General features: G+C 38.3%; 1 protein-coding gene across 7 annotated transcripts in view; it reads right to left on the reverse strand.

Moving 5' to 3' along the window:
- Nucleotides 1–8,894: 8,894 nt before the first annotated feature.
- Nucleotides 8,895–17,054, reverse strand: part of EDEM3 (ER degradation enhancing alpha-mannosidase like protein 3) — a 68,967-nt gene continuing 60,807 nt past the window's right edge. For 6 of the 7 annotated variants that reach the window (XM_077993946.1, XM_077993939.1, XM_077993930.1 and 3 more), the window contains one exon: nucleotides 8,895–12,854. In XM_077993946.1, coding sequence (XP_077850072.1) covers nucleotides 12,445–12,854 — 410 coding nt within the window. In that variant the 3' untranslated portion in view covers nucleotides 8,895–12,444. 7 annotated transcript variants of the gene reach the window in all.

Genomic DNA, 17,054 nt, shown 5'->3' on the forward strand with positions numbered 1-17,054 from the left:
AAGAATAAGACTACTGTTTAAATGTCATGATTATACTTTTGTTCAAAAATATGAATTAGAGAAAACAGCTGGAGGGAAACATACCAAAATTTAATAGCCATTTATGATCAAATTCTCAGCAAATTAGAAATAGAAGGGACGTTACTGAACCCGAAAAAGGGCATCTCTGAAAAGCATACAATTAACATCATATATGACAATGAAATACTGATTACTTTCTCCCTAGTTTCATGAATAAGGTGAAGAATGTTCACTCTGACCTCCTCTATTCAACATTGTACTAGATGTTCTAGCCAGTTTTATGAAGCCAAAAAGAGAAATAAAGTCATTGATAGAGACTGGAAACGAAAAAGTAAAACTGTCTTTTCTTGACAGACAGCAAGAAAATCCCAAAGAATTTACAAAAAAGTTACTAGAACTAATAAGTGAATTTTACAAGGTTGTATGACATAAGTCAATATAAAAAATTCATTATATCTCTGTATATTATCAACAAATGATTTGAAAATAAAATTTAAAAACAATTCCAGGTGATCATAAATACTCAGGACAAAAGATATGCAAAAACTCTACATTAGAAGCTTCAAAATATTATTGAGAGATGTTAAAGACCTAATTAAATGAATTCCATGTTCATAGAATGAATGACTCATTTTTTTATTTGTTTGTTAAGACAGGGTCTTGCTCTTTCACCCAGGCTGGAGTGCAGTGGCACAATCATGGCTCACTGCAGGATGTAGCTCACTGAAATAGCTCAATAGCAAGAAAACAAACAATCTGATTAAAGAATGGGCAAAGGACCTGAATAAGCATTTCTCAAAAGAAGACATACAAATAATCCTATATTTTACACTATGACAAGCATTTCCATCCCTAGGTCCATCCCTCAACCTCCCCAGGCTCAAGTGATTCTCAACCTCCTGAGTAGCTGGGACTACAGTTGCACATAGGCACACCTGGCTAATTGTTGTACTTTTTGTAGAGACAAAGTTTTGCCATATTGCCCAGGCTGGTCTCAAACTCTTGAGTTCAAGTGATCCGCTCACCTCGGCTTCTCAAAGCGCTGGGATTAAAGGTATGAGCCACCATGCCCAGTTGACTCTAGGTTTTAAAAAGCGTCCGTTCTAGATTAAGTACAATTCTAATCAAAATTAAATCAGGCATTTTCTTTTTCTTTTTAAGAGATGGGGTTTTGCTCTGTCACTGAGGTTGGAGCTGTGATCAAAGGCACACTGCAACTTCAAACTTCTGGGCTCAAGCCATCCTCCCCCGCCAGTCTCCCTGGTAGCTGGAACTAAAGGCTCAAGCCACCATGCTTGGCTATGGTTTTTTGAAGTAATTGACAAGTCTATTCTAAAATTTATGTGGAAATGCAAAGGAACTGAAAAGGGGCTGGAAATAGGCTGAAAAGGGGCATCAAGATTGAAAGTAACAAATCTTGAAATAACAGACCTGAAAATAACAAAATTGGAGGACTCACACTACCCGATTTCAACAGTTACTAGAAACTATAGTAATCAAGAGAAAGTGAAAGTTGCATAATTGCCATGAGAACCTACTAATTTGATGTTACTGTATAGATACTCTTTAAGGTTCATTTTAATGTAGTCAATCATTTCTTACCTCAGGACAATAGTAGGCTATCTCTGTTAAAAAATAAAAACAACCTTATTTATTTATTTTTGTGGGCCTTAGAGCGTACCACAGTATTTCCCAAAGTAAAATTCACATACCACTGGTCTGAAGATCCTTTTAAGTGGTACATGAAAAAATACATTTAGTTTTTAAATAATTGTGTGTTTAAAAATGATTCTGTGCTTAAAGTTACAAAGACCATTTTTCTATTAACGATGGTCATATAAAGTTTCCTTCTGACAAAAAAGCAGATGGATTTATGGACTAATACAGGAGTGCTAACACCTCATTCGGACATTAGGCAGATTTAGACCCTCACCCCCACCCCGGCACTGGCAGAGAAAGAAAACCTGGGCTTCCCCTCATCCACACACTCCTTCCCCTCCAGGCCTGAGACTGCTTTCACTACAAAGTCAAAAGTACCAGGAAGGGTGTTTTCCACAGACAGGTAGGCTGGCTCCCAACTCACCAATCAGGTAACAGAAAGGCAAGCCAGGGGTTTGCCTTAAGGAGGGCCTTCTCTGTGGACACGCAGGGAGTAGGAATCAAGTGTCTCTGTCTCTTTCTAACACACACACACACACACACACACACACACACACACACACACACACGCACATGCCCTAGACCTCTCAGCATCACCTCTTCCCCAGCCTCCCAGGGCCCAGGTGTTGTTTCTGTGTCTCTGGAGACCGAATGTAGTGGCTACCACTACACTCTCTTATTAACAGATTGTGTGCGATCCTGCCATGAATTCAAAGCTCCAACTCAAAGTCCAGGGTATGTGCATCTGACTGGCAGAATTAAGCAATGAGCCTGTCCCAGGACTGCAAGGGAGGCTGTTGAAGTAACTGTATATGAAAACCTTTATTTCTACAATGGTGTTCGTGTGGTTGTTGGGGTGGGGCCCAGTAACAGAGGACATAGAGGAAAGCATATTGGGCAGACAAAACTAGCATTCTATAGAGGAGAAAACCGAGTCTCAGAGAAGTTAGGTAACTTGCTAAAGTCACGCAGCGAGTAACTAATTCTGCATTTACAAGATCAAATACTTTTTAATCAAGCTCTGGTATCGAGAGCCTCAGGAATTCTGGTTCTTATACATGAGAGAGAAAATTTGGGAGAAAATAAAAAAAGAAGCAACAACAAGATGCAAGCCTCAAGAACCAAGGAAAAATGATGCCCTACTCTCAATCTACAAGGCTGTGTGTGGTCCAAGCCTACACCAGCGAGATGCTCTCCTGACTTGTCCAGAGGGATGAGTTGTGCAATGTCCGTTTTTGATGGTGAGGTTAGAATTCCCAGGAAAGCAGCTTTGTTTGTTTTTCTTGTGAAGCCAGCACTTTATTGGAATAATTGTCTTGTTTCTATTCAAAGTCCTCTTTACCTCTATTCCCATAATTTTGAGCTTTTTCTGGTTTTTGGAGATTGTACAAAGACACTGGCACTTTGCAATCTCCTCCCTCGGGCTCTGGGTGTGCCACACACTCTGAAACACACACTTTCCATGGTGGCGGTTCTCCAGGCTGTCGCCTTGTCCATCTCTGCCAGCGCTATCGGGAGGTAGCTGGAGGCCCTGTGCCGGAGAGCTGGCTGGCATCCCTGCTTGGCTGGCCCACTCCTGGAGATTCTCAGGACGGTGACCATGAGAACAGGCTGATGTCCTGAGGACGTGCGCTCCCTCATGTGCACTTTGCCTCATGCTGAGAGTCAATTTCTTACTCCTGTCACAGAAAAGCTGTGTAAGCAATTCAGACCACTCCTTGATCCTTTCTCCCCCTAAACGCTTCTGAAAGCTCATTATTGTTTCAAGGGCTATTTTTCTGCCATCTTTTGAGAGACTGAGACAATTAGGTCGGTTTCAGCAGGTGGATACTCTTCCTGAATCTCTACCCAGAGCTATCAGAAGTCAAAGGATACATCACCTGGCCCAAACTGCCTCAAGCAGTTATCCAGAACTGATTAACACAGAACTTACACGTGAAACTCAAGCATAGCAATCCGGAGGGAAGGACGGTAAGAGGAGGGGACTGAAAACATATTTGCATGTGGCACTTTGTACAACAGCCAATGGTAGCAATTGCGCTGCGTTCTCACAGTGAGTTTGGCGGTGAGCCACCTGCTTTCAATACAGCCATCCTTTGAAACAAGTTCTATTTTTATCCCCACTTCACAGATGAGGAAACTGAGAAATTCATTTCAAGGTCGTACAGAGTAAGGGCTGGGGCTGAGATTTTAAGCTCAGCAGTCTGGCTCCAGGGTCTGTCCTCTTTTTCTTGTATTGATACACAATATTTTCATACTTGTGGGATACATGTGACTTCTGTCATGCATAATAAAGGTTGAGAACATGTCAACTGCCCTCCCCTAGATCTTTGGTGCCACCACTGGAACCTTCCAGGAGCCTTCTTTTTTCCTGCATCTACCCTCACACACTTGCCTGTTTAATTTAGCCAGTGTGTTTCTTTGGTTTCAGTTAAAACTCCACTGCTAAGCCTGTTTTCTCATCAATAAAATGGGAATAACAAAGGTATGTGTCTCATAAAGGTCTTACAAAAGCATAAGTTCTAAGTACCTGATAAATGTAAACATCCATTAATGAGCATTATTATTACAAAAGTAGTAGAGTTTCACAGAGGATTGATTTTGTTTTTGTACCCACCCCCGCAACCCGTCGCCCAGGTTGGAGGGCAGTGGTGCCATCTCGGCTCACTGCAACCTCTGTCTCCCGGGTTCATGCCATTCTCCTGCCTCAGCCTCCTGAGTAGCTGGGAATTACAGGTGCCCACCACCATGCCCGGCTAATTTTGTATTTTTGTAGAGACAGGGTTTCACCATGTTGGCCAGGCTGGTCTTGAACTCCTGACCTCAGGTGATCCACCTGCCTCGGCCTCCCAAAGGGCTGGGATTATAGGTGTGAGCCACCATTCTCAGCCTCACAGAGGTTTAGAAAGTACTGGCTTAACGTGAGATGCCTCTTACTTGGTTAGCCTAGAATTTTCCATTATTGCCTTACCAATACAGAGATAAACAGGTTACCATTCTTTCCTGTAGCTCTTACTCAGAATTTCAAACTTAGAAATGTCACGTTTAGTGATTTTGGTCTAAAGAGCACCATTTTTGCCATCACCACAAAGCTTAGGAACCCTTGACTTCAAGACCCACAAGAGGGCCCACCAGGCAAAGGATCTGTATCTCAGTCTCAGCATTTTGAGCTCTGCCCACACTTAGGTTAATTCAGATGAACACACAAAAGAAAGTACAGGATGTATTCTTTCATTAATGAGTTTATTCATCAGGAAGAGAATAAATGCTGCTAATCAGAATAGCCAGTTTTCAGAGAATTAAAAGACAGTTTTGCTTGAATGTGCTAAAAGTTTAAATGAGGAACAATACATTGTCTAAGTAGTTTTTACACTGTATTCAGTGGAACCCTAGAGTTTTGCCAAGGCGTCTCAGGGGCAGCTCTGAAGTTCTGATGTTAGTAATTATCCCTCTGGCTGAATGTTAACTTAAACAGAGTGGAGGAACTCAGGCTGTAAGGCCTGAGGACGACTGTGAAGCAGCTGTGCCAGAACCTCCACGCTGCCTGAGTACAATCAGCTGTGGAGATGTGTGACCTTGGTCAAGTCACTTCCCACCTCCGGAGTCTGTCTTCTTCTCGTCCAATGAGGAGAATCAACGGCCTGACAACTTAAAAAATCTTTTGGCTCTAAAATTCTGAGACCCTTACATGAGTTGTGCTCTCTTCAATGTTTACTTCCAACAACAAAAAAAAGATTTTTAGGACTACCTTCATACAACTGTCTTCAAAATTGGCACATCGTCTCTTTGACATTTCTGTGATTGCAAATCCTAGCCCTTTCAGGATAAATGTGATTTGGGGAAATGACAGAAAACATCCACTCATTCTGAACCAGGTGTTTCATTCAATTCACCCCACAAGAGCTTAGTGAGTGCCTTTCAAGAGCTAGGCACTGGCAGAGGTGACACAAAAGTGACGAGGCCCAACTTTTCCTTTTTTCAAGCCGCTCCCAGGCCAGTGATAAGCTGGTAAAACACATACATGGGTTTCTTGCGTGGTTTGTAGATGTTTCCTACGTGGAGCCATTGTGACAGGAGATGATGAAATGTTGGAGCCAAGGATCAGAGAAATTGGTAGTTGCCTTGGAAACAAGACTTGTCTCTCGTATCTACCATTTTGAAGTCTGATAAATATCCTCAAGAGACCATAAGGCCTGAAGCTGTAAGCAGTCCTTTTTCCTCTTCCCACCTCTTTAGGAAGTCACTCTCTAGCCCCTCACCATAACTTTTTCTTCATAAACTCATTGTCCTTTTTATTTACTTTATTTTCTACCTTCTTTACTACATTTTGTCCATTTGTCCACTACAACCACCCCAGGTCCTATAAGTACCTCCAACTCCCAGATGCCTTTGATAGCTGACTGTTTGGCAGGTGAATGTTGTTTGTAAGGGTATCTGAGTCAGCCTTCATGGCAGCCATACTACACACCCTTGGTTCAAATAGATTAATTGTGCATAGTTAGGAGAGTCAGTCTGTATCGCAGAAATCAGGCTAATCTAGGTTCAAATCCCAGGCCCATCTACCTTGCTCTGTGGCTTTGGGCGAGCCGCTTAAATGAAATTATAGGTATCTTGCAAGGTTGCCATATGGATAAGGAATCATATAGAGCACTCAGTGTATGTTAATGCCTAGTGAGGGTTCACAGAGTGGTTCTGACTGGGTGCGACGGCTCACACCTGTAATCCCAGCACTTTGGGAGGCTGAGGCGGTCAGATCACTTGAGGTCAGGAGTTCAAGACCAGCCTGGTCAACATAGCAAAATCCCATCTCTACTAAAAATACAAAAATTAGCTGGGCATGGTGGCGCACGCCAATAATCCCAACTACTAGGAAGGCTAAGGCAGGAGAACTGCTTGAACCCGGGAGGCAAAGGTTGCAGTGTCCCGAGTTTGCGCCACTGCACTCCAGCCTGGATGACACAGTAAAACTCTGTCAAAAAAAGAAAAAAAAAAAGTGTTGGTTGCTTTTATTATTAGGATATTATTAGGACTGCAAGGAGGATACTAGTGTTCATATAGCTTATTAGACAGCTGGCCTGGACCAGTCCTCTTTGAGGTGTTTCTGGAACTTGAAGGAACCACTGCTGAGCTGAGTAGAAGCTTACAGATATACCCTAGGGGAGTATGTGGCTTGGAGACAGCGAGCCACCAGGAACCACAGAAGGAAGAAGGTGGGGTGAAGTTGAGTCAGCAGTCTGGCCAGACCAGTTGATGGAAGCAAGACCTGAGCTGGATTCAAGAGAGAAACTTTCATTACCTCAGGTTAAAGATGGTCTCAAAGGTTGACATTAGAAAACGTAGAAAGGTGAAGCCAGGCGTGGTGGCAGGCGCCTGTAATCCCAGTTACTTGGGAGGCTGATGTGGAAAGACTGCTTAAGGCCAGGAGTTCAGAGCTGCCGGGCACTATGTCCTCACCTGTGAATAGCCACTGCACTCCAGCCTGGCCAACATAGTGAGACCCTGTCTCAAAAACTTTTTTGAAAAAGAGTAATTGTAGGAAGGTGAATGGATGTCCCCTTTCCACTGACCTACTTGATTAAAAGATTAATCTACATTTAAACAGCCACTTAATTACCACCAGGGCCATTAAGACATAAGAAAATCTCAACAGTTGAAAGAGGTCTGTGGTGCATATGATAAATCTGGAACTGGAAATTGGTGAATGATCCTCTAAAAATGAATGGGGTCTTCCTTGTATGTACACATGTGGAGGTAAGCATCTGACAGCTTGGAGGTTGCAAACTGGAGACCTTTGCTGTCACGTATATTTTGTTTAACTCAAACAATGTTTTAAAGTAAGATTTCACCGGAATTTCTGGTTTTTCTCAAATATTAAAAGATGGAGCCCCACAGTCTTCCATAGCAACGGTCTGCCTTGCACCAAGTACCCACTGCCTCCTGTGGATATTTGGTGGGGTAGGGGACTTCAGAAAAGGTTGCTAAAACCAAGAAACTACTTTTTAGGGGTTTCAGGCTATTTGCCACTCCATCCTTGAAATGCTGTCTTGGTTTTTATACACTGCTCCAGCCTTGTTTTCCTCCCACCTCTCCAACTGCTCTTTTTCATTCCCTTCTACAAATGTCCTTCCTCCTCTGCTGTCCCCAGATTCTAGGAATCTCAGGGCTCTATTTTAGATCTCTTTTTCCTATTCCACCCAGTTTTCGTGGTAAACCTCATCTCCTCTCAAGGTTTTGAGTCCCAGCCAAATGCTGCTTATGTCCATGGTAGGTGTGCAGTACATATGGGACTGGTTGAATCGTGCAGAAACATGAGATAGGAGGATTCTGGGGGGATTTTGTTTTTGAGACGGGGTCTCCTATGTTGCCCAGGCTGGTTCCAAAGTTCCGGGCACAAGCAATCCTCTCAACCTCAGCCTCATGCGGAGAGGGGATTATAGGTGTGCACCACCATGCCCCATCTGGTGTGTATTTTTCATGTTCTCTTCTATTCTTTCACTGACCTAAACTACTTATTTTTAAAATCATAATGTTTATTTTGGAAACTTATGAAAATACTGACATATACAAATAAGGAAATAGCAATTGCCTATAATCCAAGATAACCACTGTTAGTATTTTGGCTATTTAACTAGACCCTCACTCCATGATTTCCATCACTCTCTATCCCCTCACCATAATTTTTTCTTCATAAACTCATTGTCCTTTTTATTTACTACTTTATTTTCTATCTTCTTTACTACATTTTGTCCATTTGTCCACTACAACCACCCCAGGTCCTATAATGGTGCCTGGCATACAGAAGGCATGCATGCACTTAGTCTTTGTTGAATAAATGAGTCAATGTCATTATATATGTGTATGTATATGTGTGTGTGTGTGTGTGTGTGTGTGTGTGTGTGTGTGTATGGAGAGAGTGAGCAAACACTGGATTATACTTTATATACAATTCTAGAGTTTTATTCACTTACCATTACCTTTGTGCATGTTACTGACTTGTTGAAAACCTTCAGTGATTTCTTAGAACAAGGTCCAAAATCCTTACTTTAGCCCACAAACTTGGGTTTCTACAGCCTAAAATGTCCCCAGAATTCACTCCCCTGAGGATAAAATGAAAGTTTAAAAAAAAAAAAAGGAAAACAGAGTGATAAATATCAAGACATAAAAGTATAAAGATATGCACAGTGATTCTAAAAATTCAAATTAAAACTAAACCAGAATATTTACATATTTTATTAAATCTTTACAATCAGTAATTATAATCAAATACACAATTATATACAGGATTATATACATTTTGCCCAGACTTTTACATCACAGTACATAGTTTCCCTTAGAAATATTGTATACATTTATCATCAAACAATAAAATCCAACAACAGTAGCGTTACAGCACCTGTTAGTACAGACATCTTTTTCATAAATTACATCATAAGAAAATATACGGCTGTAAATTGGGCTTTTAAAAATGTCTTTTATAAAATCTGAACATACAATATTTCATTCACAGAATGTTTTTTTTTTCTATGTTCTGACTGAAGCCTTGTGCATAAAACGACCGGCTGGACTATTTACTAAATTCTACCCCCCCTTCTCTAAAATTATAAGCAGTATTTGAATTACTTATGCTGAGCTTTCTTCATGATGAATTTGGCATGGGGTTTGGTGAGAGAACAAATGTTGGCTTTACTATAAAAAGGTTGTGTGATGGTAATTTAAATTTTAAAAACTTCTTGAGAGAGTAATTATATTAGTGAAGTTAAAATCAGAAAGTGTACAATTTTTCATTTTACTAATACTGTAAAGAAAAAGGGAGATATATAATGCCAAGAGTTAATTTGTTCTGAAACAATTATACTCTTTTTGGAAGCCTATTACAATTTAAGAAGAAAAAAGAAAACCTGCCCAACAAAATATCCCATACCAAACATATCTAGTAAATTACAATTCTTTCACACTTAAAACTTTATGGGAAAAGTATTGCAAATAAGGGCATATCATTTCAATGAACTTTTATATGCAGAAAAAAACTCTAGCTATTTTTAGTAGGTAAACAGGTTTTTAAAACTTGAAAATACCTGAATTAAATACTTGCTCTAATATCTCTTAACTTGCAGCTACAATCCTTACTTGATTCCAGATTTGTAAACATTATATAAATGTTTCTTACTCAAACAATTTTATGGCTGTGGTGATCACTTCAGCTATATTTCTAAGCAGTCAACATTTAACTGAGGTAGACCAGATGTTTCTAAATTGGGGTTTCATAGAATCCCCTGAATCTTTAGCAAGTTACTAAAATGTCTATAAAAGGTAACTAAAAAACAAAACTTAAAAAAAAAAAAACTAATGCTTTTGGAATTTTTAATGAACTAAAAAACTACTTTGTGGCAGTATGTCAAGTAAGTAAATGAATGTAGAGTCAATTACAACGCTGGAGTTTTTCAGATGAACATTATATCCTCTTTTTTAAACTCGGGAAATACTAAGTATAATTCCTTCTGGGTATTAAGAAAAATTGGTTAAATTTTTTCCTTTTCTTTCTTTCTTTTTGTTTTTAAGGATTTACTTTTCTAAACAAGTGAACGATTTGCTTCTAAGCGTCGATGAGGCAACACCTCCCTCTAATGGCCAAAGGAAGAAAGTGGCAGTAAGCTGACTTTTCCAATGTGTCACACAATCCTTCATGTCATTAAGTTCTCCTTGTTGGAAATTAGGTTGTTTTGATAACTTAAAAAAGTTAGATTTAGACAACAATGGCTTTCAGCTACAAATACAAAATCAAATCCATGTATATAAGGCTTCTGTAATCAATGTCTTAGAGGAACATCTGCTCATTTTCTCCAAGCCCCAGTCCTACAAATCAAGGCAAGTCAAGTAATTAAGCTTCAGCTATTTTGGCAGCTTGCAATTAAAATGAACAAAGCACTATGTCTATCCTTCCATATACTGTATATATTATAGTTCTATCTTGTTACATCAAATCTCACATGCAGAGAGACTAAAAATATCCATTTTGGTTTCAGGTATAATTAAAAGCCAATAAGGGTCTTGCATACTATTCTTTTTCCCCCTCCCCAAAATGAATTCTCCATTAGATTTACTACTCCCTGACTCAATTATATTTACCTGGAATATCTGAATGCAGGTATTTATCCTCTCAGAAAAGAATATGTTTACCTGGGATCTAAACATACTGTACATGAATATACATAACTACAATACAGCACTGCTGTTTTTAACAGCTCCACTTACAGCTCACCAGTACCTCACAACCGTGTTTTAGGAAAAAGTTTTGTGTAATGTTATGGTAAAGAGAAGAAAATTACGTCTCTTAAATATTCCTTTAGAACTGATTCAGGCAAGTTTTAAAAATAAATAAAATGAATAAAGCCATGATTTCAACTATAGGGCTGTCTACAGGCATCAACAACAAAATTTAAAAATTTTTTAAACTTAAATGTGGCCAGCACCAGACTACAACAACAACAACCAAAAAAAAAGGGGGCGGGGGGATTCTTATTAAGCTATATGGCTATATGGCTAGTTGTTACTGTACTTTTTTTTTAAACACAGGTCACCATAGACTAATTTTCAAGTCCATATCAGAAGGAATATCTGTTAAAAACAAAAACAAAAACCATGATTCAACGGAAAATGTGACAGACTCCTTAGGTGCAACTTTAGAAACCTAAGTTTCAAAGGAGAAAAACAGTAGTTACTCCAGGAATTTTAAATCACTAACCACAGTTTTATCATGGCTCTGTAAGATAGAAAAATGGAACAAAATGTATATAGCTATTGGCGATATGAGCCTTGTGGCTCAAATTGCATACCAAACATGGGATGGAGTAAGGCTGATGGCTAGAGGTAATCACCTCTAAGAGAAATGAACTGGAAAAGATTTATAATCTACCCTACAAGGATATAATGCTAGGTTCCATTTCAGAGTAGTCATAGCTTTCCCTATGGAAGGCCCAATGGGAGGTTCATATTGCAACATTATCGTTTCTCCCTTACTCCATTTTTCAGAAGTATTAAGTAAGCAATCTCCACAATATATTATATGACCTTTTTACCTGGTCCCACTGATTAGTCTTTATGCAGAGAACTCACTGAGAAAATACACTGGCTTCACCTTTGGTTTAAATAAAAAGGACATTGTTAAGAAGGAAAAAAAATCAAGTCATCTTGATCATTTGTCACTAAATGAAACAAGAGAAAGCGATGAGCAAAGACTGTTTTCACCATAAATGCATTTGCTTCATAACCATTTAGGTCACTTAGAGTGTTTTGTGAAGGCAGCATAATCAGAATGCCACAATACCCGGATGCATCATCCCAAAAGAGCCTCTAACCCCCAAACCAAGAAAGGCAAGCTTCCTTTAATTAGAAGGCTATCCAAACTTCGATTCCCCACTCCATTACTAAATGAATTCTGTTTCTTGTCTATCCAGAGACTACAGAAATCTGCTTCCCAGGAATGCTCAGTAATCTTTCCCTGGCCTGAGGTGTTGCAGGGTGGTGCAGTGCTGCATTTGAAGGGGGAACTGTGGATTTCCATTTTTGATGTGACAGTTTTAAACAAGGTCAATTCTAACACAGCATGCTCCAGATTCCTACCATAACTACACCAGTCAGAACGTGGTTGTTCATCACCATACTTAAAGCCTCCCATTAGAAAGCCTGCTTAGTATTAGGGTGTCTATTAACCACACACAGTTTACCTTTTCTTTTTAAATACCTACCAACAGATTGTTTAGCAAGTCATAGCTCATCCTTCTCCATCATTTCAAATGCTTCTATATCTTCATTCCAGTCTGCTAATATGGAGTCTATAGGCTGGACCTTTTTACCCCAGCTAACATTAGGATTGGAATCTTCCTCAGTTTCTGATTGTTCTTGAAGCTGGTTATCTAAATCTGTACATTCACCATTAAGATTTGTAGTCTCATGGTTTTCTGTGGGATTAGAAGTCTGTTCAGAAGGGGAAATGCTTGCAGCATTGTCCATATCTGCTGGAGATAATGATTCTGGGTGAGAGTTTAGAGAATTTTCCTCAGAAGACTCTTGATCGACCAAATCAACCTCCTGAGAACTTGATGAAATCTGTTCAGCACTCTGATTCTGAGAATCATTTTCAGAGGATGGCTGTTCTTCATTTTCCATTTCAGGATCTGTGTAAGAAACAAACAAACCTCACGCTACTTCTCTAAAAAAAATGTACTATTACACTTTCCAAAGCATATTGGTTTTTGCAAGAAGATGAAATAAAAAGTGAAAGAGAATCATGTTAATGCAGAACAGTGAGCATCAGCACTGAAATGAAGACTGTCTTCATGCAGTCACATTTTCCTATAGATTCGCTGTGCAAAATGTGTATTAGAAAATAAACGTTCTTCCAAACTGGAAGGAATGACAATAACTAAGACTGACATGAGTGGACATGAGTAAGTCAAGAAGTAAACTAACCAATAATAATATTAAAATACAGAGAAATTTGCAATGTATGGCTAAAATTTATTAGATACCTAAAGCTTACGCATGAGAACATATTAAACAGAATCAATTTTAAACAGCATATATCATTGTGATATTTTAAAATAATATTCCTTTGAAAAGTGAAATTCCTACTCAGTAAGCCATAAAGATGCAGATAACATAGATTTTTTTGAATGACTAAGGGTATTAATGTGATTGATCAGAAATATTTTCACAAGAACTGAGATTATTTACAAAATTCTATTACTGTAGGTCTATGAATTATAAGATACAGTCATTCTAAAATCCACTGGAAGGCTGAAGAGTGGGTTAAACCTCTTATAATGAATATACAGTGAAACCACTAGAGGCATTTTATTTAGGGTTCCTACAAGAAAGTGCTTAAATAGCATCGACGCCTACATGCTACATCCTGTTCAGTCTCTGCCTCTGTGATGCAGTCGGCCAGCAAATCTCTTCCACGTGATCATTCTGCATAGTGCTAGGGATAAAATGAGGGGCAACACCAAATGCTATACCTGCCCTTATGGGTCTTATAGTCCAATAGGGGAAAAAGATGTTTATTATACAAATAATCACGGAAAATAAATAGAAAACTCAACTGTGACATGTTACAAAAGAGAGATACGGATGTTGGATGCTCAAGTCCCTTATGTAAAATGACACAGCATTTGCATATAACTGACACACATCCTCCCATGTACCTTAAATCATCTCTAGATTATAATACCTAATACAATATAAATGTTACACAAATCACTGGTATACTGTATTGTTTGGAGAGTAATGACAAGAAAAAAAAGTCCATGTATATTCAACATAGATGCTTTTTCCTTCTTGAATAATTCCTGTCCACGGTTGGTTGAAACCATGGGTGCAGAACCCACAGACACAGAGTGACAACTGTAAGGAGATTTGAGAAGTTCCTTCAGAAAGTGACACTTGAGCTGAGGTTTAAGTACAAGGTAATATGTCAAAGAAGGGAGGGAAGAGGATTTATTTAAAAAACAGAAAAACCAAAGGAAACGCAGACATGCAGGAAGGGGTGGGTGGGTACCACTGGGGCACAGAAAACAATTCCCCAGAATATGGTGCTTCTGCATGCTGAATGCTTGGACAACTGAAAGGTCTCAGAAAGAAGCCTCAGATTCGAAGTCTGTCTCTGACCTTCCCCTGCCTCCCTGTCTCTCTGATCGTCTTTCCTGAAGCAACTGGGGGGATTCTCTCTGAAATTTTCTTATCTAAGGAAGCTTCTTTTGAAACAAAATGAAATTGTCTCTAGAATCCCTCCCTAGGACTCTCATCAAATAACCAGAAAAAAATGAGCCATCAGAGAAGAGCAGAGACTGCACATCCTCACCACACCCAGAGAGACTTTTCTTCTGTTCTTCTGGGGACAGCTCCGAGAGATTAACTGGGGGACTTTATCTAGATACTATGCAAAGAGAATCCTTTACCAATCATTGTCTGCGCATTGGGCCTCTTCATTCCCTAGTATTCCTCTTCTCTAAGAAGAGGGTATTTAAGCTTCAACCACCTGTCCCCTTTCATATTCTGTATGGCTCCTGTGCACACACGTACACATAATAAAATTATTACGCTTTTCTCTTGTTAACCTGTTTAACAGGGATGTCAGCTATAACCCTTTATGATGGGGAGGAAAGGGATCACCCCTTTCTGCCCCTACATCGAATATATATTCACCCTGATGAGGTGGGATTACCTGACTCTGAAACTTTACATTCTTAGGGTTTTTTTCTTGGTCGGGGCAGGGGGGGATTGGAGGGTTGGATTGAGGAGTTCCACACAATCTCTGTCTTCTAAGCTGTGAAAAAGGTACAATTTAATTAGGCAATTAGGGAAACCAATGGTGCGGACCAAAGAAAGAAGGTAGCTGGCTACTTACAGCTTATTTATCCTAGGTTCCCTAAATTCAAGAGAGAACAAAAAGAAAAACCTCCAAATTTCTTTCTAGATTGTATTATTCCAGATTAGAAAGAGAGGAAAAGGTATAGGGTTGTTTTACCTGGTAATGAAGATTGTGCTTGTGATCAAAAACTCTCCTAGGGTTACATATACAATATTATTTTGGGACTGTAGCTAATGCAATCGGACAAGAAAGTAGAATAATCAATGTAAATATAGAAAAAGATCAAATTATTTGTATTTTCAGATTGTGATCGTATACTGTCAAAGCAACTCTAATGAAAAAAAAACTATTAGAATTGATAAAAGAATTTGGTAAGACTATGCAAATACCAATAACTCCTTTGTAGTAACAATAACTAGCTAAAAATATAATCATTAAACCTTTTCATAATAAAAATAAAAGCTACAAAATACAGAATTAAATTTATTGTAAAAGGTATAAGACCCATATTGCTTAATACTATAAAATCATAATGAGAGCACAAAACAAGATTTGATTAAATTTATAGGTATATTCTTAAATGAAAAGTCTTAATATTTAGCATTTTCCTAACTTATATGTAAAGTATGCAATTATATAATTTCAAAATGAATCTCATTTGTACTTCTTGTTTTTTTAGAACCAGATACAATTAATTTAAAGTTTCTAGGGAACAGCATATGTCAAAGAGAAGTCAAGAAATTCTAAGAAGAATCAGTGAGGGGAGAATTGCCCTATCAGAGAATAAAATTTACTCAAAACAGCAAACTGTTTTATTATTGTCACAGGAATAAACAGATTAGTAGAACAGAAGGGTAAGTCTAGAAGCAGATCCAACTATGCAAGAATATTTGATATATAGCAAAGATGGTAGTTTAACTGAAGGAGAAATTAGTGGTTTGCTTCATAAGTGGTATCTAGAAACTGACAACTCAATTGGAAAGTAAGACTCCTAACTTATGTTTTAAAATTCCATATGATTTAGAGACCAAAATGTAAAAAATTGTAAAAATGCCAGAAGAATTTAGGAAAATATTATGTAAAAATAGGATGAAGTGATCTTCTGAAGTGAGACAGGAGACCCAGGAGCCTTAAAGGAATTATTATTTCTGATTACATAAAAATGTTATGAAAGTTACATGAACAAAGTGAAAAGATGACATGTTGGGAAAATTGTGTGTGTGTGTGTGTGTGTGTGTGTGTAACCTGTCTCTATAAGTGTGTCTTTTCTAGATAATTTACAGAATCTCTATTTCTTTATGAGTATGCATGTAAATATAGGAAAAGAAATGCACAGACAGACAGAGAGGTCCTATAAAATATCTAGAAAAGACACACAATCTTATTTAAAGAAGGCAAAATGTATGACTAGGCAATCCATAAGGAGAAAAAACAAAAAATATACCTATAAAGGGAAATATGCTGACTAAAATAGGAAGAAACATGTACTTTCATATCTTGCTGGAAGGGATGTGAATTGCTACAAGCTTTTTTGGAATGCATCTTGTAACATCCATTAAAATGAAAAAGACCCATATCCTTTCTGCCAGCATTCCATTTTAGTAAATCTCAAAATTCTAGAAAAAAGTATGCATATCTAAGAAGATATGTACAAGAACATTACCTACACCATTGTATATAGTGGCAAAACAAAAACCTGGAAATAATCTGGATGCCTAATAGTGACATGGTTAAATAAATCATGGTACTGTCATAATACAAAACATAATGTAGCTTTCAAGAGAATAAGTTATGCTATCCTACTAGCTTGGAGGAATGTCTTTAATATAGCTTTAACTGCAAAAGGCAAGTTACTGAATGATACATATATTTAGAAATGTATAAAGCACGAAGAAAAATATAAAAGACTACACATCAAACTGTTAACATTGGTTGGTTATCTCGGAAAGATGAGAGATTATTTAAAAGCTTTTAATACACCTCTGGATTGTTTAATTTGTTACAA

Source organism: Macaca mulatta, chromosome 1 (genome assembly GCF_049350105.2).
Source record: "Macaca mulatta isolate MMU2019108-1 chromosome 1, T2T-MMU8v2.0, whole genome shotgun sequence".
Taxonomy (NCBI): Eukaryota; Metazoa; Chordata; class Mammalia; order Primates; family Cercopithecidae; genus Macaca; species Macaca mulatta.